This window comes from Macaca fascicularis, chromosome 14 (assembly GCF_037993035.2).
Source record: "Macaca fascicularis isolate 582-1 chromosome 14, T2T-MFA8v1.1".
Lineage (NCBI taxonomy): Eukaryota > Metazoa > Chordata > Mammalia > Primates > Cercopithecidae > Macaca > Macaca fascicularis.
In genome coordinates this window covers 85100978-85122589 of record NC_088388.1, presented here as the reverse complement: position 1 = coordinate 85122589, position 21612 = coordinate 85100978, and the positions used below count along the sequence as shown (strand labels likewise).

The 21612-nt window shown below is 40.1% G+C and overlaps 1 protein-coding gene and 1 long non-coding RNA gene across 53 annotated transcripts in view; one reads left to right on the top strand and one right to left on the bottom strand.

Annotated features, from left to right (window-relative positions):
- The window catches only part of LOC135967224 (uncharacterized), a 99339-nt gene extending 95923 nt beyond the window's left edge, over window positions 1-3416 (bottom strand). For all 3 annotated transcript variants that reach the window (XR_010581212.2, XR_012423591.1, XR_012423590.1), the window contains exon 1: window positions 3290-3416. This is a non-coding gene — a long non-coding RNA (uncharacterized lncRNA). The remainder of the gene's footprint in view (window positions 1-3289) is intronic.
- The window catches only part of PICALM (phosphatidylinositol binding clathrin assembly protein), a 112744-nt gene continuing 93896 nt past the window's right edge, over window positions 2765-21612 (top strand). For 40 of the 50 annotated variants that reach the window (XM_074015019.1, XM_074015017.1, XM_045370155.2 and 37 more), the window contains exon 1: window positions 3540-3974. In XM_074015019.1, coding sequence (XP_073871120.1) covers window positions 3922-3974 — 53 coding nt within the window. In that variant the 5' untranslated portion in view covers window positions 3540-3921. Of the gene's footprint in view, window positions 3187-3539; window positions 3975-21612 lie in introns of those variants that run through there. The other 10 variants (XM_074015014.1, XM_074015013.1, XM_074015011.1 and 7 more) reach the window with 2 other exon arrangements.

Genomic DNA, 21612 nt, shown 5'->3' with positions numbered 1-21612 from the left:
GGTTCACTGTAAATAGTGTTTAACACTTAGAACCTCTATGCCTGACACACAGTTCAATACATATTTTTTGAAAGAGTAAATTAATTAAGAAGGTACTAAATAAGGATGATGCTCTAAACAGATAATTATGGGATGGACATACTTTATTTATTTATTTTTAGAGGCAGTGTCTTGCTCTGTCATCCAGGCTGGAATGCAATGATAGGATCATAATTCACTGCAGGCTTAAACTCCTGGACTCAAGGAATCCTCCTGCTTCAGCCTCCCAAGTAGCTATGACTATAGGCTTATGCCTCCATGCCCAGCAGACATGCTATATGTGTGAAAAAGTGGGCAGATTTTATCAAATGAGAGGTTTGGAGTGATGGTGTGTCTGAATGTGTGATTTCAAAGCGTTCTCATTCATTCATTCAATCACCATCTACTGTGTATCTACCTTGCATCAACCATAACACTAGCATGGATGTATCTCTGCACCCCCATGTTAGTGCAATTAGTCAATCACAATAACAATTAGATAACAGAAGGATATATAAGATATGAGTAACAAAAGGAAACCAGTAACTGCTTATTGGGATGTGAAATAGCATGACATCCAACTATGTCAAGTAGTGTGATATTGGCTGGAGTGCATTTAAAGGAATCAGAAGAGATGAGGCTTAACAAGTAGCAGGTAGGTAGGGGAATTTAGAGGAATGGGAAGAGACAAGGCTCAACAGGTTTAGGTGGCCATATGAGTTGGCATATGTGGAACTTCAGGTAAGATATTTCTTGAATAGACCGAGGAAACTGACACAGAGAAAACTTAAGTATATAAGATAAAGTAGGTCAGTAATGCCTATTCTTAGCTCTAATTCCCCATCTTCTTCTAAATTGCTCCATATATTTCATTTCACAATTACACATAAACCTCTACAACAGTCACTGATTATTTACATACTTAGAAACTTCTAAAACGGGGCCAGATCATGAAGAACCATGTATGCCATGTTGAGAGTCCTTAATTTCATCCTTTAGGGTAGCGATGGGGGAGCTAATGGAAGATTTTAAAGCAAAGAAAAGACAATCACATTTTAGTTTCAGAAATATCTGAATTGGAGAGTCAGGGTATAAAAGACACGGAATCAGCTAAGAAGTTACTAAAATAGTCTAGTACAACAGAGATCATAAAGGCTGGAACTAAGGCAACAGAAGTGGTGTTAGAGATGGGATGTGTTTGAGAGTAGGTTAGGCTTGATGAGGGAAATAAAACAGAAGGAGAACTCTGAATCACAGCTTTCTGAGGGGAGCTTCTGGGCATGTGGTGAGGCCATTAACAGATACAGGGAACAGTGTGGATTAAAGATGTAGGATGCTGGGCAAGGGCAAGAGAAGTTCAGTTTTGGCCATGGTGAGTTGGCATCTGTGGAACTTCAGGTAGAGATATTTCCTGAAGAGACCAAGGAAACTGACATAGAGGACACTTAAACATGTAAGACAAAATAGGTCAGTAGTGTCTATCCTTAGAACAATTCCCCATCTTCTTCTAAATTTCTCCATAGATTTCAGTTCACAACTACACATAATCTTCTTCAATGATTACTGATTATTTACATGGTTAGAAACTTCTACCATGTATACTTGGAAAAAATAAAATGATATTTCTAACAGCAGCCTGTTAATAGGGTAAACATGTCAACAATTTTTGTCATAAAAGTGGTCTGAAAGAACCTCTTTGGTAAAAGTAGCAGTGTAATACTTTCCTGTTATGTACTTAGGAATGACTGACATTTTCCCTAAGGATAAAATATTCACCTGTTGATAGCTAGACCATGTTAGTGTTGACCTCAGTTTGGGGTTTACCAATGCAGAGGCTCAAGCCAACCAGTAACTTATACAGTGGAACCCATAGACCAGTAGCAATGATGGCTGATAACATGTCTTGAAAATTTGGTAATTCCACTGCCCAATGGAGATGGGGCAGCAAACTGGGCACCAAACCACAGATGGATTGCAGTACAGTGAAGGAAGTCATTATAGTTTTGTGAAATTGGAGGCTGGCTTGACAAAGATGAAGCCCGCTGGGATTAAGAACTGTGTGTTCTTGGCAAGAGCATGTTGCTGCAGAATTTCACCAGCCATAGTGGGGAAAAAAGGGGGGTGAGGGGGTGTGGGGAATATGAAATGGGAGACCACAAAATTCCTGATATGATACATAAAATGTTAAATATCTATCAGCTTTGCATCCTTTGAGAGTCACCAGATTGAAGCACAGTATTTTGGATTTGGCTGGCAGATGGTGTACACAGACTTTCTGAGAATGTTAGCATTTCATTTGAAACTAGCAAGATTACATGTGACTATCATGGTAACTTAACACTCAAGAGATTTTTCAACTTATCCCTAACCCTGGGTTAAATGTAGAGGCTCTAATAACATATAAAAGGCTTTGTTATGTATGGTCTGGGTCTCATTCAATAGTATTTCAGGATATAATACTTCTTTTAAAATGTCCACAGGGCAGTGTCAACGTCTTTCCATGGAAATCTGGCTCACCCAATAAGAGAAAAGAGGCCAAGGAAAGAAAGACTAAACCAAGAGAGATGGCAGGCAGCGATGTCTGGACTATTTGAATAGGACTTCTCCATTTACCGCCCCTCTCACTTCCTTCTATGGTCTGGACCTTTAATCACCACAGCAGTCAGCCATGTAGGGTCAAGCTAATCGCTGTTGACATCATCCTACTACTTCCCTTTTCAAATTCCAGTGAAGCTATGTGTTTCCTGTCCTATTCCACACCCTAGAGAATGAATACGGGCCAGCTAGTATCTAAATTTAGAATGGCAGCAACGTGTCGGGTTTTCGGAGTAGAGATAAACAAAACCAGGTGACATTTCCAAGCCTCCCAAGGAAAGGGGGTAAAAAAAACCTTTCTGGGGTAAGTAAATAAGGAGAGCTTCAATAGTTCCACGGTAGAGAGAGGCCTGCTGGCAGGTTCAGAAAATAGGCCGCCTGGAACCTTCTCCTTTAAGCCAGGAGGGCGGCTTTGGGAGGCGTCTCGAAATACATTTCTTGACTCTGCTAGGAAAGCTCGGGGAGCCAGAGGCCTAATACCCCCGACTTCAGGGGAAGCTGTGACGGCAGCGGCACCTCCTTTGTCAGGCTGTTGGTTTCAACCACAGACACGAGGACACACTTGAGTTGGGGGTAAGTGGAGAAGCCTGCCGCCCCGCCCCCAGCACGCCACCCTCGCCATTCCTCTCCCGCCCCGCCCCCCGTCTGTGACCCCGCGGGCCGAGCCTCAGGCGACCTGTTGGCAGGGAGAGTCACGTGACGCGCCAGCTGCGCACTCCCCTCGGGCGGACCTCCTGTTGCGCCTGCCTGGCGAGTTCCATCACGTAACGCGCGGGCGCCGCCCCGCTCTTCCCTCGTTGAGCGAGGGAGGGCGGGCGTCGAAGAGGAAAGGGAAGGGGAAAGGGGCGGGAGAAGGGAGGAGGGGCGGTGTCCGAGTCACGTGACCCGGGGGCAGCCCGGAAAGCTCCGAGGAGGAGCCTGGCGCCGCCATTTTCCTGCAGCTGCCTGTCCCTCTTACCCTGCCCGGCTCCAGCTGACCAGGGAAGGGGTGGGCTGAACTGAGGCGGGGGCAAGGGAGTGCCCGACATCTTGTCCGACTCCGCGGGTGATACAAGCCGGTTCTCTCTGGACTGGGTGGCAGCGCGCGGCCCCGAACCGCGCCCCAGGCCGGCAGGCGGGGAAGGAGCCGGTGGGGGTAGGGGGTGCGGTGGGGGGTGGGGACCCTCCGGCTCTTGGGGGTCCCAGTCCCCGCCGGCTGCTGAGCGGGTGGGGTGGTGGAGGAACTGCAGAGATGTCCGGCCAGAGCCTGACGGACCGAATCACTGCCGCCCAGCACAGTGTCACGGGCTCTGCCGTATCCAAGACAGTATGCAAGGCCACGACCCACGAGATCATGGGGCCCAAGAAAAAGCACCTGGACTGTGAGTGAAACCGACCGCGGCCCCCCTCCCAGGCGCCCGCGCGACCCGCGTCCTTCTCTCCCTCTCTTTTCTTTCCCCCGTCTGCTGCCTCTTCCCTCCCTGCGTCTTCTCTGGCACGGCGGGTCCTGTGCCCGTTGGGCTGTGTTCTTTTGCTTCCATCACACCTGCCTTCACGGCCTCCGCTCCCCATCTCAAAATCTGACAAGCCAGTCCCCTCCCTATTCCTAGGGGACCCTCGCCTCCTGTCCGGTGCGCTACCACACCCCATCATACCCAACCAACTTGCCTCCCCACCTGGCTTCGCACCCCCTACCCGTCTCCACTGCAGCCTTCTGCTCTCCCTTCCCACCCGTCCGGTGCCGCCTTGTCGCCCTCGCCTGAGCGTCTGCCCAGCCCCATTGTTTCTTCATCAGCCTTCTTCGGGTTTCCGCAAACGCCTGGTTCCTTGCACCCAAATCCCTGTTATCCCTCCGGGCTGCCTCCCTTGAAGTGATCCCCCACTTCCTTTGCTCCACTAGCTGCTTCTCCCATCCGTTCCTGGCTTTCTCGTCTACCTTCCCTCCCGCGTTTGGGTTACCTTTCATCGCCTCTTTAGTATCTTCAGTGTAGTTTTTTTTGACTCATTTTATTTTAAATACCATACCCACTTACCCGACTTTTATTTCAGATTACCTTCTTTGTGAGATTGAAAGTAAAAGGATTCAGTTTGGTGTAGGGAAAGCTTTCTGGAAAGTTGGGATTTTTATTTGCCTCTGGTGGAATTTAATCATTGTGTTGTCCGTACTTTTGACTGGGGTGAGTTTGTGACTGTCAACTCTGCTCCCCACCTTTTCAAATGGGGAGCTGGAAAAAGGCTTTTTGCTGATACTCTTATCAGTTCCCGGAACTGTTAACTCTGGCGGCTTGAATTCAGAAGCTTGAGTGTTAAGCGTAGACTGTTGGAATTCCAAATGGATTGATAAATTTACTTACAAATAACATACATCCCTTAAAAAACATTGGCAAAATGATGTTTGATGGTGCTTGAGTTTGGATACGTTTTAATTATGCCAGTTACCTTTTGAGGAACCAGCTTCTCTTACACGACACAGTATTCGTCCATTCGCTAACGTAGGAGCTGACTCCTCGCAACTTTTTTCTAACCTGGAAGTCACCTGTAATATCCTCCTTTTTCTTTGCGCTCTTTTACCTCAGGGTACAAAGCTCATTGGATCACTCAAGCCAATGGAGCTTAGACCTGAAACTTTTCAGGGAAAAATAGGGAAATAGTCACGATAAATAAGTTCCCTTTTTAAATGACTGAACACATTAGTCTGACTGGCTTTCATCATACATGAAAGTTACTTTGCTTTACTGTTTGAAGCAAGAGTGAGCATGCCCTGAAAGATAATTCACTGTCTGGAAGCCTGTTTTGATTTCTCATTTGGACTTTGGCCGTAAAGTTTGCACTTTAAAAAAAAATGTACGAAATGTAAATTCTTCCAAGTTACTGTGCTCATGAATACTGTTAGAACAAGTTTTTGCTACACAGAAGCCCATTATTCGTTGTGATTGTTCCTCCACTGTGGAAAAAGTTTTAAATAAAAAGCATTAGTGCTTGGTTCTTTCAGATATGCGTTCAAGCTGCTTTTAAACTCTCAGTCCTTGTTTGTCTTAGAGAATGGAGAATATATTTAAATGGTGACACTTATAAACAGAAAACTTTTTTAAATGCATCGTAAAGCCATATGTGATTTTTTGATTATCTGATATGTGTAGTAGACGTTTCTACTATTTAGGCTCTTCAAGTGACTACTTGGTTTGCCCTACCAAATCTTACAGTTTGCCCTGACACTGTGTTAATTCTTCTGTTAGTTGTTTTTTTGTTTTGTTTTGTTTTGTTTTTGGTATGGGAGTATGAAGAAACTACTTGTGACTGTGTGAACTATTTTCCTCTTTCCTCATTCAAAATAATAATCTATAAGTCTTTTAAAAGTTTTTTATAAGGGTTTGTGTCTTGTTTCAAATGTACCAGTGGTTCTTTTAACGCATTGCCAAAAAGAGGAGAAAATAGGTGGGGTTGGAAGAGTGCTATTTGCATGTGGTTTCATAAATGTTATTAGCTATTTCTCTTTTTTTAACCTGTACTGCAGATGCTAACTGGGATTAGGTTTGGAGGATAATCTTGCATTTGTCGTTCTTTTTCTCTTCCACTTCTGTTTTTACAAGCTCTCACCTTTTTGGAACTTGAGTATACCTGGTAGTATTTGATTTAAAAATATATGTGTAGATAGTGTACTTCTATTTCTTTTCAATGAGGTTTTAAAATACTGGAATACTATTTTCCCTACATTGTTGTTTAAAATGTCCTGTAATCAGTTCTCACTAATGAAATACCTTTATCTTAGGTAAAGTCTGACCAGTGAGTGGTTTACTAAACAAATACCTTCCTTGCACACACTAACATGCTTTGAGAAAATTTAAGAGTCTTCTACGGACAGTTCATGGTGTTGACATCATGAACTTTAGGCTTTAATACAGAAACCTGTCATTTCAAGTACTTTTTCGTCTTTTAGAAGTTTTTCTTTATAGTGAAAGCTTAGTTTATGTGCACCTTTTAATGCCTCTAGCAACTGATGCTTATTTATATGAATCTAATGAAAATGATTTCATTTTAAAATGGCAGCATTTAACAAAAAATATGCTTAGGCCTGTTGGTTTTCCTATGAGCTCTTAGAGTGTGGAGGTGGTTTCTGTGCAGTTTCTCGCCAAGATCTTTCCATATTAGGAAGTGATTATTAATAATCCATGAATTATAGCTTAATTTATACTACATTATATATTTATTGAAGAAAGATCTTTTTGCTTTGCTTATACTGTAGGTGTTAGTGGATAATAACGTTGACTAGCATCCCTAGTGTGAAAGCGTTGTCGAACTTGGAATATGTCGGTAAAAATAAACACGATTTCCATTTAATTTTAGGCTTTTAGTAGCCATAATCAAGGTAGAGGCATAGCAGTCCTTATATTTGAAGGACTTCAGTTTTCCAGGCACTTTCTCATCATCTCATTTAATCCTGTCTCACAGCTGCAGGTGGGGGCAATTCATATATATAGAAAGTAGCCTCTAATTCTGTTTAGCAGTATAGAATGCTTAAAAGAACCATAATTATTGCAGGAGAGAAAAAAAACATTTTCTTTCTTTCTTTCTTTCTTTTTTTTTTTTTTTTTTGAGACGGAGTCTTGGAGTCTCTCTCTGTCCCCAGGCTCGGGTGCAGTGGTGCAATCTTGACTCACTGCAGCCTCCGCCTCCCAGGTCCATGCAATTCTCCTGCCTCAGCCTCTTGAGTAGCTGGGACTACAGGCGCACGCCACCACACCCAGCTAATTTTTGTATTTTTAGTAGAGACAGGGTTTCACCATGTTGGCCAGGATGGTCTGGGTCTCTTGACCACGTGATCCTCCCGCCTCTGCCTCCCAAAGGGCTGGGATTACAGATGTGAGCCACCGTGCCTGGCCCACAATTTTTAATTTATAACTTCTTAATATATAAATCATTTTTATCTGATCTTACAATCTTTAGTCTTAACCCACCCTTTTTTTTAATATATAGAGTCTTGCTCTGTCACTGGTATGCAGTGGCAGCATCACAGCTCACTGCAGCCTCATCCTTCTCAGGCTCAAGAGATCCTCCCACCTCAGTCTCCCAAGTAGCTGGGACTACAGGCATGTGCCACTACGCCTGGTTAAAGAAACTTTTTATTTTTGGAGAGATGAGGGTCTCCCTATGTGGCCCAGGCTGGTCTTGAACTCCTGGGCTCAAGTAATCCTCCTGCCTCAGCCTCCCAGAGTGCTGGGATTACGGGTGTGAGCCAGCATGCCTGTCCCTTATCCTATTTTATGATACGAATTCTTAATTTTCTTTATTCTTATTTACTATCCTTGGATGTTTATATTTTGACATATTTCACTGAAATGTAATATTTGTACTAAAGGCTGTAATGTCTCCTTTTTTTTTTTTTTTTTTTTTTTAATGAGGTGGGTCACACCCTGTTGCCCAGGCTGGAGTGCAGTGGTGCAGTCACATCTCACTGCAGCCTTGACATCCGGGTTCAGACAATCTTCCTGAGTAGCCGGGACCATAGGCACCTGCTACCACGCACAGCTAATTTTTAATTTTTGTATAGACAGGGTCTCCTTATGTTGCTCAGACAGGTCTCAAACTCCGGGGCTCAAGGATCCTCTCTACCAGCTGAGCCTCCTAAAGTGCCAGGATTATAGGTGTGAGTCACCATATCCTGTATGTCTCTGTTTTTTAATTCATATTTTTCCCAGTTAATTTACAGGGACATTTCATTTCACCCACTGCCTTATCTTTTCTAAAAATCAAGATCAAGTTCTTACTAAGCATCCATTATCAGCATACCTCTATGGTAGATACAGAATGGTTATTTGTATGTTGTGAACTGAATCTAGAAATTGGAAATAAGTTTTTAAAAAGTAAGATTTGAATATTTTGCTTATGTAGAAGGTGGAATTTGTATTTGGTCTAGGGGTTTGTGTAACTACATTAAAAATGTATGTGACATACCAAACTGTACCTGAATTAATTCTCTTTTAAAGCACAAATGGTTTTTAATGTTTCAGTTAATATCATGGGTGCTTAGTTTGTGTATTGTCAAGAAGGATCTGGTAACTAGGATGTGGTTTCTAAGAAGATGCATATAAGGAAGAAATAAAGTAGAAGATCTGTCCCAGGATATCTCTTATTTAAAAGTAAGGTAACTGGGACTTTTTTTTTTCAAAAAGATCTGGTTTTAAAAAGACAGTTATTTTGTAATTAATGTCTGGGCTTCCTATTCTTTCCTATAAGAATTAGTCATATGATTTATATTTTCATTATCCTTACTAGTCTTGTAGTAGTTTTGCAATACAGAAAATAGTAATAGAGTTATCAAAGTGGTAGTAGTGAGTAAGATTTGATTATACATGTCAAATGCCTGAGGCATTTTATTTATTTTTATTTTTTCTGTCGCCATGGCGGAACAGAATGCCTGAGGTATATAGTAAAATTCACAAATGGATCCTTTTTCCTCCCAGATATATCTAGTTAAGTTTCTGAATAGTATGTATTTTAAAAGAGAAACTCTAGAGAGAACTTAATAGTCACCTGTTTTTTTGTAACCACTTATTTGTAATTAGCAAATGAATTCTGAAATACTTTTGTAATTATTGTTCACTGATGGATTTATTTGCTATATTAAGAAATAATATTAAACTTTGGGCATCTATACCTTTTATGTTTACTAAATATTTTATATATCTGGATAATTTTTAAAGGTGTCTTTGAATTTAAAGTTACTATGGCAGGTGAGAAGTGAAACACTTCATAAGAAGTGATTGGTGTTTTTCTTTCATATGCTTTGTGAGACATTTATATGAAACATTTACTTTGATGTTTTAAAATACACTGATTGTTTAAAAATAATCTATTTTAATAATCAGAATCGCTTTCATTTAAGTAAATTTATTTGGCCATGATGATCGTTTAGAATAGTTAATGTGAAAGTTCACCGTAGACATAGTTGTTTCTCCTTTGTTTTCTTCAGCTCTAAAATGCTTAATTTCATGATTTCTCACTTAAAATAAAGAAGTAAGAAAAATAAACTTAGAGGCTTCTTGGCAAGAGGTTAGAGCCCTACCAGGAAGTAGTAGCCTTAGACTTTCAAAGTAAAGGCTTAGTATTTGCTCTTCCTGTTCTTTTGGTAGCTAAAGTGGCATTTCCGTTACTTTGTGTTCTGTCTTAGTATGTTCCTAGTTAAACTGCTTTATACGTTTCTCTAGAGAATCAAAATTTTGAACTTGACCTTTTAGAATTTTGTATGTTCACTGTGTATATGGTTCTTTTTATGGAGAATCATTTTGGACAGTTAGATAGTTCTTTAAAAGAGAATCTCGGCAAACCTAAGCCTTTGTATTAAAAATTATGTTCAGAGTTGTGATTTATCAGATTATCAGAAAATTAAGGATTTCTCAAGTTATATTATTATCAAGATATATTATATCCCCCACGAAAGTGGTACATTTGTTAAGATTGATGGACATACATTCACACATCTTTACCCAAAGTCCATAGTTTACATTAGGGTTCACCTTTTTTTTTTTTTTTTTGAGACAGAGTTTAGCTCTTGTTCCCAGGCTGGAGTGCAGTGGTACGATCTCGGCTCACTGCAACCTTCGCCTCCCGGATTCAAGGGATTCTCCTGGCTCAGCCTCCCAAGTACCTGGGATTACAGGTGCCCGCCACTATGCTCAGCTAAATTTTTATATTTTTGATAGAGATGGAGTTTCACCATGTTGGCCAGGTGGGTCTCGAATTCCTGACCTCAGGTGATCCACCCACCTCGGCCTCCCAAAGTGTTGGGATTACAGGCGTGAGCCACTATGCCAGGCCAAGGTTTACTCTTGGTGTTTGTATGTTTTGTGAGTTTGGACAATTGTATGGCACATATCCACTATTGTAGTGGTACAATGTTTATCTGCCCTGAAATACTCTATGCTCCCCCTAGCCATCCCTCCTATTCCCCAACCGCTGGCAACTGCTATTTTTTATTAACTGTCTCTATAGTTTTGCCTTTTCAAGAATGTCGTAGTTGGAATCATACAGTCTATAGCCTTTTCAGATTTTCTTTTTTCACGTACTAATAGTACGATTTCCTCAATGGCTTTTCATGGTTTGACAGCTTTTTTTTTTTTTTTTGGCACTTGACTACTCTATTTATTATCTGGATATACCAGGGTTTACTTGTCCATTTACTTAGTGAAGGACATCTTAGTTGCTTCCTAAGGACATCTTAGTTGCTTCCTTTATTCACAATTTGGCAATTGTGAATAAAGCTGCTATAAACATCAGACATCTGTGTGTGTCTTTTGTGTGGACATAAGTTTTCAGTTCGTTTGGATAAATACCAAGGACCACAGTTGCTGGATCATATGATAAGAGTACCTTTAGTTTTGCAAGAAACCTCCAAACTGTCTTTCAAAGTGATGGTACCATTTTATATTCGCACCAGTAATGAATGGGAGTTTCTGTTCACATTCTTACCAGCATTTGATATTGTCACTGTTACAGGTTTTGGCCATTCTAATAGGTGTGTAGTGGTATTGTTTTAATTTGCATTTTCCTGATTATGTGACATCTTTTCATATGCTTAGTTGCCATCTTTATATCTTCTTTAGTGAGGTGTCCGCTAAGGTCTTTGTCCTGCTCTTAAAGTCAGGTTCTTTGTTTTTCTTATTGTTGAGTTTTGAGAGTTGTATATTTTGAATAACAATCCTTTATCAAATGTATCTTTTTTTTTTTTTTTGAGATAGAGTCTTGCTCTGTCTCCTAGGCTAGAGTGCAGTGGCGCCATCTCATCTCATTGCAAGCTCTGTCTCCCAGGGGTTCAAGCGATTCTTCTGCCTCAGCTTCCCGAGTAGCTGGGATTACAGATGCCCACCATCATGCCCGGCTAATTTTTGTATTTTTAGTAGAGATGGGGTTTCACCATATTAGCCAGGCTGGTCTTGAACTCCTGACCTCAGGTGATCTGCCTTCTTCAGCCTCCCAAAGTGTTGGGATTACAGGCATGAGCCACCAAGCCTGGCTATCAAATGTATCTTTTGCAAATATTTTCTCCCAGTCTGTGCCTTGTCTTTTTCATTCTCTTGACAGTGCCTTTCACAGAGCAGAAAATTTTAATCTTAATGAAGTCCAGTTTAGCAGTTCTTTCTTTAATGGGTCATGCCTTCATCATTGTGTTTAAAAAGTCATCAACAAATGCAAGGTCATCTAGATTGTCTTCTGTGTCACCATCTGGGAGCTTTATAATTCTGCATTTTACATTTAGGTCTGTGATCCATTTTGAGTTAATTTTTGTGAGTGTAATGTCTGTCTCCAGATTCATTTTTTTTTTTTTTAACCTGTGGATGTGGAGTTGTGCAGTACTATTTGTTGAAAAGACTATCTTTGCTGCATTGTATTGTGTTTCTCCTTTGTTGGCAGTGGTTCTTAAGGTGTGATCTGGGGACTTCTGGGGGTTCTCAAGACCGTTTCAGCAAGTTTGTGAGTTAAAAACTATTTTCATGTACTAAGACATTATTTGCCTTTTCTATTTTTATTCTTTCGCCACTGTACAGTGTAGTTTTCCAGAGGCTATGTGATGTGTGATATTGCAACAGTTTGAATGTAGTAGCAGATAATGAGAATTCAACTATTTCCTATTAAGCCACAAAATAGAGTTTTGCAAAAATGTGAAACAATGCCATTCTTCTTTTTTTTTTTTTTTTTTGAGACTGAGTCTGGCTCTGTCGCCCAGGCTGGAGTGCAGTGGCCGGATCTCAGCTCACTGCAAGCTCCGCCTCCCGGGTTTACGCCATTCTCCTGCCTCAGCCTCCAGAGTAGCTGGGACCACAGGCGCCCGCCACCTCACCCGGCTAGTTTTTTGTATTTTTTAGTAGAGACGGGGTTTCACCGTGTTAGCCAGGATGGTCTCGATCTCCTGACCTTGTGATCCGCCCGTCTCAGCCTCCCAAAGTGCTGGGATTACAGGCTTGAGCCACCGTGCCCGGCTAACAACGCCATTCTTCTAAATTGTGGGGTGCTTTTTTGAAAATACTGTTATTTTTCACATGAGTTAGTGTTAATAAATTTCTCAGTTTCAGTTTCTAACAGTAAATATTGATAGAGAACCCCTATATAAAAGCTCTTGGGTCCTCAATTTTAAAGTGTAAAGGTTCTGAGACTACAAAAATTGCACTTTTAGGGTTGAGTGTGTGTTACAGGAGACAAAAGAGTACTCAAAGAGGAACTAGATTTAAGGGATCCTTTGAATTCTCAGGAGTGATTTTGGATTTGATTTTGTAGGTAACAGTGCCCCAACTTTTGGAAGATTTCAAGCAAGAGATGTGATATCATAATCCCTATGTCCACTTTATGTCCATAAGTAGATTGGAAGGAGTGTTCAGTATGACTTGGGAACTGCTGGGGCAAAAAAGTCTAACACTAATATTTAAAATTTTTTTCCCAAAGACCTTAAAAATTAGTTATTAATTGGAACTCTTGATTATTTGTCCCCTCTCTCTCTCTTTTTTTTTTTTTTGTTAATGTCAAAACTATCTTTTTTTGTGAAAGCCAGGCAGGTTAGGTATCAATTGTGCCAAAAGTTCTTGACTACCAAACCATTAGCCTTTGGACTTATGATTCCTTGGACTAAAGACAGGGTCTTGCTCTGTCACCCAAACTGGAGTGTAGGGTCATGATTATGGCTTACTGTAACTCTGAACTCTTGGGCTGAAGGGATTCTCTTGCCTCAGCCTCCTGAGTAGATAGGACTACAGGTGTGTGCCACCATGCCCTGCTAAAGAGAAAGGGGTCTCTTGCCTAGGCGGGTCTCGAACTTCTGACCTTGGCCTCCCCAAGTACTGCGATTATAAGTGTGAACCACTATGCTTGGCCTCTTTTAAACTTACTTTACCTTGCTCCCATTAATATTCACATTTAAAGTAACCACTTTCATAAAAACATCACTGAATAACTCCCCTGGTCCTGTCAGTCCAATATTATTCTCACATTTATAAAGTTTCAAATGTTGTTAAACTGTGGTTGCTATCTTGCTTTTATATATTTTGGGTTTATGCACATTTCCTCTGTAGAACAGGAACTGTTTTCTGTATTGTTCTTTATCTCTTCTTCAAGTACCTAGTCAGCAACCCATGGGTGCTCAGTAAATATCAAATGATTATACTTAACCTCCCTTAATAGCTCAGACTATTCCATGAACAATTTATGGACATAAAAATCTATACCAGTAGACATTTAAGGATATTTTTTACGGTGACTATGGAAATTACCTGGTTACAAATTTGTATATAAAGTCAGTAACATTGATTAAAAACATAAGAAATTACTGTGTTTCATGGAACTCATGAGGCATTAAGAAGTTTAGTTTTCTTTAGATGCAAGGTAGTGTCTTCCAAAAACATTGTTACTTCAAAATTTTTGTAGCTGCTCCATTTGAACACTATATTAAAATGCACATTTTTGAGGACATATTCTTGAAATTAGGAATGTAATTTTTAAGAATTTAACAGAGGACCAGAAATAGATCTGAAGAGTTTATCAGAGCTGCTTCCTTGCACAACTCCAGAAGGTGCCTATCACATCTTTTTGTGCAAAAGGTGCCTCCTAAAGTATAACTGTACAGTAGACTCATTTTTGATATAAGAAGGGATAAAGCACACTTAACAGATGATATCAAAATATAAAAGAAAAGAAGTGTCTGTTTTAGAAGGAAGCTGTATGAGATATGAGGCAAAGGTTAGGGAGGTGGTAGCAATGGTGGTAAAAATAGGATCACTTAATCTAGATTACTTAATCAGTAAGTTGATTCCAGGGGCCAGTGGGAATTGCTGAAAGTTTCATCTGAATACATGAAATTTTTAGCAGTGGTTAGGGGAATGGTGCTGGTATTTATAGCCATAAAGTTATTACTTGAAAGCATCCTAGGGACCCAAGTCTTAATCAAGGGGCAGTTTTTCCAAGTAGTGGTTGAGGAAGTTGGGCATGCTTTCCAAAGCTTATTTCCTTACTAAAGATTGCAGATATACTCTGCAAGTGACTTCACAAAATATACCCAATTGTCATATTTTAATGTACATGTTTCTTCTGATTATAGGTCCCACGTGACTATAAGCTCTGAGATCAAGGGTCATCTTTGGGGTTGTGTGTGTGTGCACTTAAAATTTTATGTGCTGGTAATAGTTATCTTGTGGATGTTTAAGAAATAGGAATGCGTGCCATATTTTAAATACATCTTATATGCAAAAATTTTAATGTAATCTAAGTATGCCGCAAAAAGTAAATAGCGGGTGGTATTCACACTGTATAGGATTGGCAAGTCTTTTTGATATACTTCAAACAATTGTTGCAGAAATCCGACTCATGCACTGTATTGAATAATTTGAAACATTAGCATTTAACTAATGCAAAGCTAAAATAAAGAGGAGATTTTGAGGAGAGGTGATAAATATATGCAGTTGTCCTTCAGTATCTGTAGGGGATTGATTCCAGGACCTCCCACAGATAAGAAAATCTAAGGGTGCTCAAATCCCTGATGTAAAATGGCATTGTTTGCATATAACCTATGCACATTCTCTGAATACTTTAAATCATCTCTAGGTTGCTTATAATACCTAATACAATATAAGTGCTACGTGAATAGTTGTTATACTGTATTGTTTAGGAAATAATGACAAGGAAAAAAGTCTGCGCATGTTCAATAGAGATGCTTTTTTGGGTATATTTTCAATTCGTGATTGAATCCATGATAATGGAACCCATTGATGTGGAGGGTTAGCTGTGTGTACATATACACACACACACACACCCCACACACATAATTTTTTATTTTTATTTATTTATTTATTTATTTATTTATTTTTGAGACAGATTCTTTCTTTGTTGCCCAGGCTGGAGTGCAATGGCGCGATCTCGGCTCCTGCAGCCTCCGCCTCCTGGGTTCAAGTGATTCTCCTGTCTCAGCCTCCCAAGAAGCTGGGATTACAGGTGCGAGCCACCAGGCCCAGCTAATTTTTGTATTTTTAGTAGAGACAGAGTTTCACCATGTTGGTCAGGCTGGTCTTGAACTCCTGACCTCATGATCCGCCCACCTCGGCCTCCTAAAGTGCTGGGATTACAGGCGTGAGCCACCACTCCTGGCCTCACACACATAATTTTCTTTTTTGCAATTTTTTATTTTTATTTTTTTCCCTTTTAGAGTATACATTTTTTTTTTTGCAATTTTAAAATTGAGACATAATCTACATAACATAAAATTCAGTTTTAAAGTAGAGAATTCAGTGTTATTTAGTATGTTCACAGTGTTGTGTGCAACCATCCCCATTATGTAATTCTAGAACATTTTCCATCACCCAAGAAAGAGATCCTGTATCTGTTAACAGTCACTCCTAAGCTGTCCTCTGCCTCCGTGCAACCATTAATCCACTTTCTGTCTACAAATTTTTCTGTTCTGCACATTTCATATTAATGGAATCATACAATATGTTGCCTTTTCTTCCTGGCTTCTTTCAGTTATAATGTTTTAAAGGTTTATCCTTGTAGCACATATCAGTACTTTATTCATTTTTATAGGTGAATAATACTCCCTTGTATAGATATCCACATTTCATTTATATTTTCATTAGTTGGTGGACACTTGGGTTGTTTAGCCATTTGGGCTATGAAGAATGATACTGCTATGAACATTCATATACAAGTTTTCATGTGAACGTATTTTCAGTTCCCTTAGGTATATATCTAGGAGTAAAATTGCTGGTTTATATGGTGATTCTGTTTAACTTTTTGAGGAACTACCAAACTTTTCCACAGCAGTGACACCGTTTTACATTCCCATTAGCAATGTATGAAGGTTCCTATTTCTCCCCTATTTTCTTGCCAAACTTGTGATTTTCAGGATTTTTGTTTTTTTATTTTTAAAAAATAGTCATCCTAGTGGGTGTGAAGTGTTATGTCATTGTGACTTTGGTTTCCATTTCCCTAATGGTTAATGCTGTTTAGCATTTCTTTATGTGGTTATTGACTATTTGTATATCTTTGGGAAAATATTCAAGATATTTTGCCTGTTTTAAAATTTGGTCTTTATGTATTCTGGATACCGGAAGAGTACTTAACATACTTCACATACTAGATCTTTATATGATTTGTAATTTTTTCCCCATTCTGTGGCTTGGCTTGTCACTTTCTTGATAAAATATCTTTTAATACACAAAAGTTTTAAATTTTCAAGTCTAATTTTTCAGGATTTTTCTTTTTTTTTTTTTTCCCCAGACAGAGTCTTATTCTGTCACCCAGGCTAGAGTGCCGTGATACAATCTTGGCTCACTGCAATTTCGCCTCCGGAGTTCAAGTGATCTTCCTGCCTTAGCCTCCCGAGTAGATGGGACTACAGGCGTATGCTACCGTGCTGGCCAAGTTTTTGTATTTTTAGTAGAGACGGGGTTTTACCATGTTGGGCAGGCTGGTCTTGAACTCCTGACCTCAAGCGATCCACCCACCTCAGCCTCCCAAAATGCTGGGATTACAGATGTGAGCCATCACACTGTCACCCAGCCTCTGATTTTTTTGATTGTGCTTTTGATTTATCTAAGAAATCGTTGACTGATTCAAGGTTGTGCACATTTACACCTGTTTCCTTCTAAGAGTTTTAGGAAGAAATTTTAGCTCTTAGATTTAAGATTAATCAATTTTGAGTTGACTTTTTGTATATGGTATGAAGAAACATGTTTATATTAAGGAAAACCAAAGATTTGAGTTTTTAATCTTTTGAAGTTGACATGGAATACAACTCTGCTACCTCTGTGTAATGTTGAAATGGAATTGTGCAGGAGAAAAATGTTACTTGATGGCAATCTCCAGGATTACTGGGCGTAGTTTGGTGATGGATAACTGGAATTATTTGGGTCAGACATTCTTTCAGCTGGATGAACCACTTAATCTGATCCAGTGTATATATTTTACATTTTCAGAATAGTCTTAGATATATGAAGAAGGTAACAAATAGTTGCATGACTGTGAATAAGTTGTTTTGTCCACAAAGAATAGTGTCATTGTATGTTTCCATAGTATCTTTTTATTTTTTTTTTTTTTTGAGATGGAGATTTGCTCTTGTTGCCCAGGCTGGAGTGTAATGGCACGATTTAGGCTCACTGCAACCTCTGCCTCCTGGGTTCAAGCAATTCTCCTGCCTTAGCCTCCCAAGTAGCTGGGATTACAGACGTGTGCCACCACACATGGCTAATTTCGTATTTTAGTAGAGACGGGGTCTCACCATGTTGGCCAGGCTGGTCTCAAACTCCTGACTGACCTCAGGTGATCCACCCATCTCAGCCTCCCACAGTCCTGAGATTACAGGCATGAGCCACCACATCCAGCCAGCAAGCAATTGTTTAAAGGTAGATTTTTGCCAACATAAAAAAAAAATCATATTTTTTTTGGAGTGCTAAGGAAAAATGGTGACAGTCCAGAAAATATTATAAAGATGAGTGGGCCGGGCACAGTGGCTCACGCCTATAATCCCAGCACTTTGGGAGGCCAAGGTGGGTGGATAACCTGAGGTCAGGAGTTCGAGACCAGCCTGACCAACATGGAGAAACCCCCGCAGCCCGAGCAACAAGTATGGAACTCCGTCTCAAAAAAAAAAAAAAGAGAAACACTTGATTCTTACCTTAAAAAGAGCCTGAGATCTAATAGTGCAAAATGTGCAAACTAATAATTGATTGTAGTACATTGAGGTAAATGCATAATAACTTTTTACATAAAGATCAAATAGGAAAGAGTAACTTTGAAGCAGGTTAGTAAAGACTTCACAGAGGAGGTAACAGGAACTTTAAGGATAAATGGTGATTTGCAGATGATAAGCAGTGACATGGGACAAAAAAGCACTTTATGGTGTGTTTGTGGGAAACTGGATAGTTTTGTGTGGTAGAATGCAAAGTGTTAATGGGAGTAAGGGGAGATGAGACTGGAGAGGGAACCCTTACAGGAGCAGGAGTTGTCTTGATAGACTCTGGGCTCCTCAGTGCCATCCTCCATCTTCATTTTAGAGCCCTCCTTTCTCCCATTTATTAGCTGCTTCCCTAGCTTTAGATACCAGTGCTGTGAAACTAGCAATGTATTTTTTCCTTTTCACACATAGTTTGTAGTGGGGTTGTTGAGAAGAATAGGAAAGAAGGAATGCATAATTCTGCTGGCACATGTGCAGGGGGCTCAGTATACCTTACCATCCAAAATTGGACCTCTGAATGTTATTATACATAATGTTTGGGTCTGCAAATAACTAAAATCAGGCATACTGTGAACTCATGGTTTTTGTGGACTTCTCTGGGAATTGAGCTTTTATTGAGTTCTAAATTTATGAGTGAACTTAAACACAAACTATCTTATTGGGTGATAGTATGAATACATAAGATTTGTTAAATCAGTTTAGAGTCAGTAAGAATCTTGGTGGCCTGTTTGATTTAATTAGTGACTTATATGTATCTGAAAATGATATATTGTCACTTGTGCATTTTTAAAGCTGGATCTCTACCAAACAAGGCTTTGTTAGTTTTGGCTGGGTACCGTGGCTCATGCCTGTAATTCCAGCACTTTGGGAGGCCGAGGTGGGCAGATTGCTTGAGTCCAGGAGTTTGAGACCAGCTTGGGTGACATAGTGAAATCCCATCTCTACTGAAAATATAAAAATTATTTGGGCATGGTGGCACACGCCTATAGTCCCAGCTACTTGTAAGGCTGAAGTGGGAGGATCACTTGAGTCCAGGAGGCAGAGGTTGCAGTGAGCTGAGGTCATGCCACTGCACTCCAGCCTTGGTGACAGCGAGACCCTGTCTCAAAAAAAAGACTTTGTTAGTCTTATAGAAATTAATATGCTCTTTAGCATTACATATTGAGTCTTGTTAAAATAAAACTTTAGACAAATTAAATTTGGCAGTTAATTTGAGCAAAGAAACAATTATGAATTGAGCAGCACCCTGAAGGAGTAAAGGTTTGGAAAGTTCCACCCAGCAATGTGGATAGTCAGGATTTATAGACAGAAAAAGAAGTGACATCTTGACATAGCCTGATTCATTACAGGTCTGCATTTGGGTCCACGTTTGCCTTATTTGGACACGTCTGAGCAGCTTGCAGCTTGTGATTGGCAGAAAACTTAGCTGCTCGGAACAAGAATATACTCAAGTTAGGTTGCAGTTTTACCATACTGAGGTGCAGTTCACTGCTAATGGAAGCAGCTTTAGGCCAAATTTAATTAACAGTGTCACTATTCAGGTCGTGTTGAGATTATTGTGAAATCAAAGTGCAGAAACACTAATCTGTCCTCAGTCTGGTAGGGAAGATGACATATGTAGATAGCTGTATTGCCAGACAGTGTGAGATAAGTACAGATCAAATGACGTTAAAAATCAGAGGAGTGAGATACTGCTTTTGATAAGGGAAGAGAACTGGACCTTAAATGATAAGTTATTAGGAACACTAGGCATTTCAGGTGGAGGAAAGAGCATGAGCAAACATTTGTAGACAGGAAGCTGAAATTGTGTTTGAGAAACAAAGAAATTTGTAAATGGGGTGCTTTTGGACTGTGAGAGGGACAGGTTGGGTGCAATGAGAAGTATAGTTGGAACAATTGAGGCTAGATTGTGAAGGGAGTATGACTTTTAATTATATGACCTTTAGATACAGCTTTTTGGCTACCGTAGGTCAAGTTGGACCATAGTTAGAGCCAATTTTTCAAAATTACACTTTATCTGTAGTTTCTGCTGCCAGTGTGAAAACAGGAAAGGCAAGGAGTTTTGCTGATCTGGAAGCTGAGGATGAGATTTTGCTGCCTCAAGCTTTTTGTATTAACTTTATCATAGACTGAATGAATGGTGGCAATTACTGAGGTTTGGGGGATTTCCGAGTCTCTAGATTGCACAGGAATCATTGAAGAAGTCTTCTCAACAGAAATAATGTAAACCTAACTTTGATCTGAAAGTAGAAATTTTATAAAAGAAAGGAAACCTTTCAGTCTTCAGGGATTCACAAAATCTGATAAAAATTGGTGTATTAGTCCATTCTCATGCTGCTATGAAGAAACACCCAAGACTGGGTAATTTATAAAGAAAAGAGGTTTAATTGACTCACAGTTCTGCATGGCCAGGGAGGCCTCAGGAAACTTAAAATTATGGCAGAAAGGGAAGCAAACATGTCCTTTTTCACATGATGGCTGGAGAGAGAAGTGCCCCTTGTAAAACCATCAGATCTCATGGGAACTCACTCACTATCTTGAGAACAGCATGGGAGAAACTGCCATGCTGTTTCAATTATCTCCACCTGGTCCCGTACTTCACGTGGGGGTTATTACAGTTCAAGGTGAGATTTGGGTGGGGACACAGAACCAAACCGTATCAGTTGGTTTAGTTAGGACATAACATACAAAATGGGGAGAATAGCTAACATTTAAGGAGACCTTTTTATGTCTTGGGCAATTGACATGCATTATTAACACAATATTTATACAAACTTATTCATCAGATAGTCCTATTGGCTCTATTTTCCAGATACTTAAACTAAAACACTACTAGTAAGAAGACACAGAGAATAAATCCAACATTTAGATGGCTCTGAAGAACCTTGACTAGAGGTCACGCAATCTGAAGGGGAGCCTCTTAGCTCACAGAAAACTTATATGGAATGAGATATAGATAGGAGAGAGCTTTTCTTTGAGAAATATAATTTATGTAAATATGTAAGATTACATTTTGAGATGTCAACTTTCTTTTTTTTTTTTTTTTTTTTTTTTTTGAGACGGAGTCTTGCTCTGTCACCCAGGCTGGAGTGCAGTGGCCAGATCTCGGCTCACTGCAAGCTCCGCCTCCCGGGTTCACGCCATTCTCCTGCCTCAGCCTCCCGAGTAGCTGGGACTACAGGCACCTGCCACCTCGCCCGGCTAGTTTTTTTTTTTTTTTTTTTTTGTAATTTTTACTAGAGACGGGGGTTTCACCGTGTTAGCCAGGATGGTCTTGATCTCCTGACCTCGTGATCCGCCCGTCTCGGCCTCCC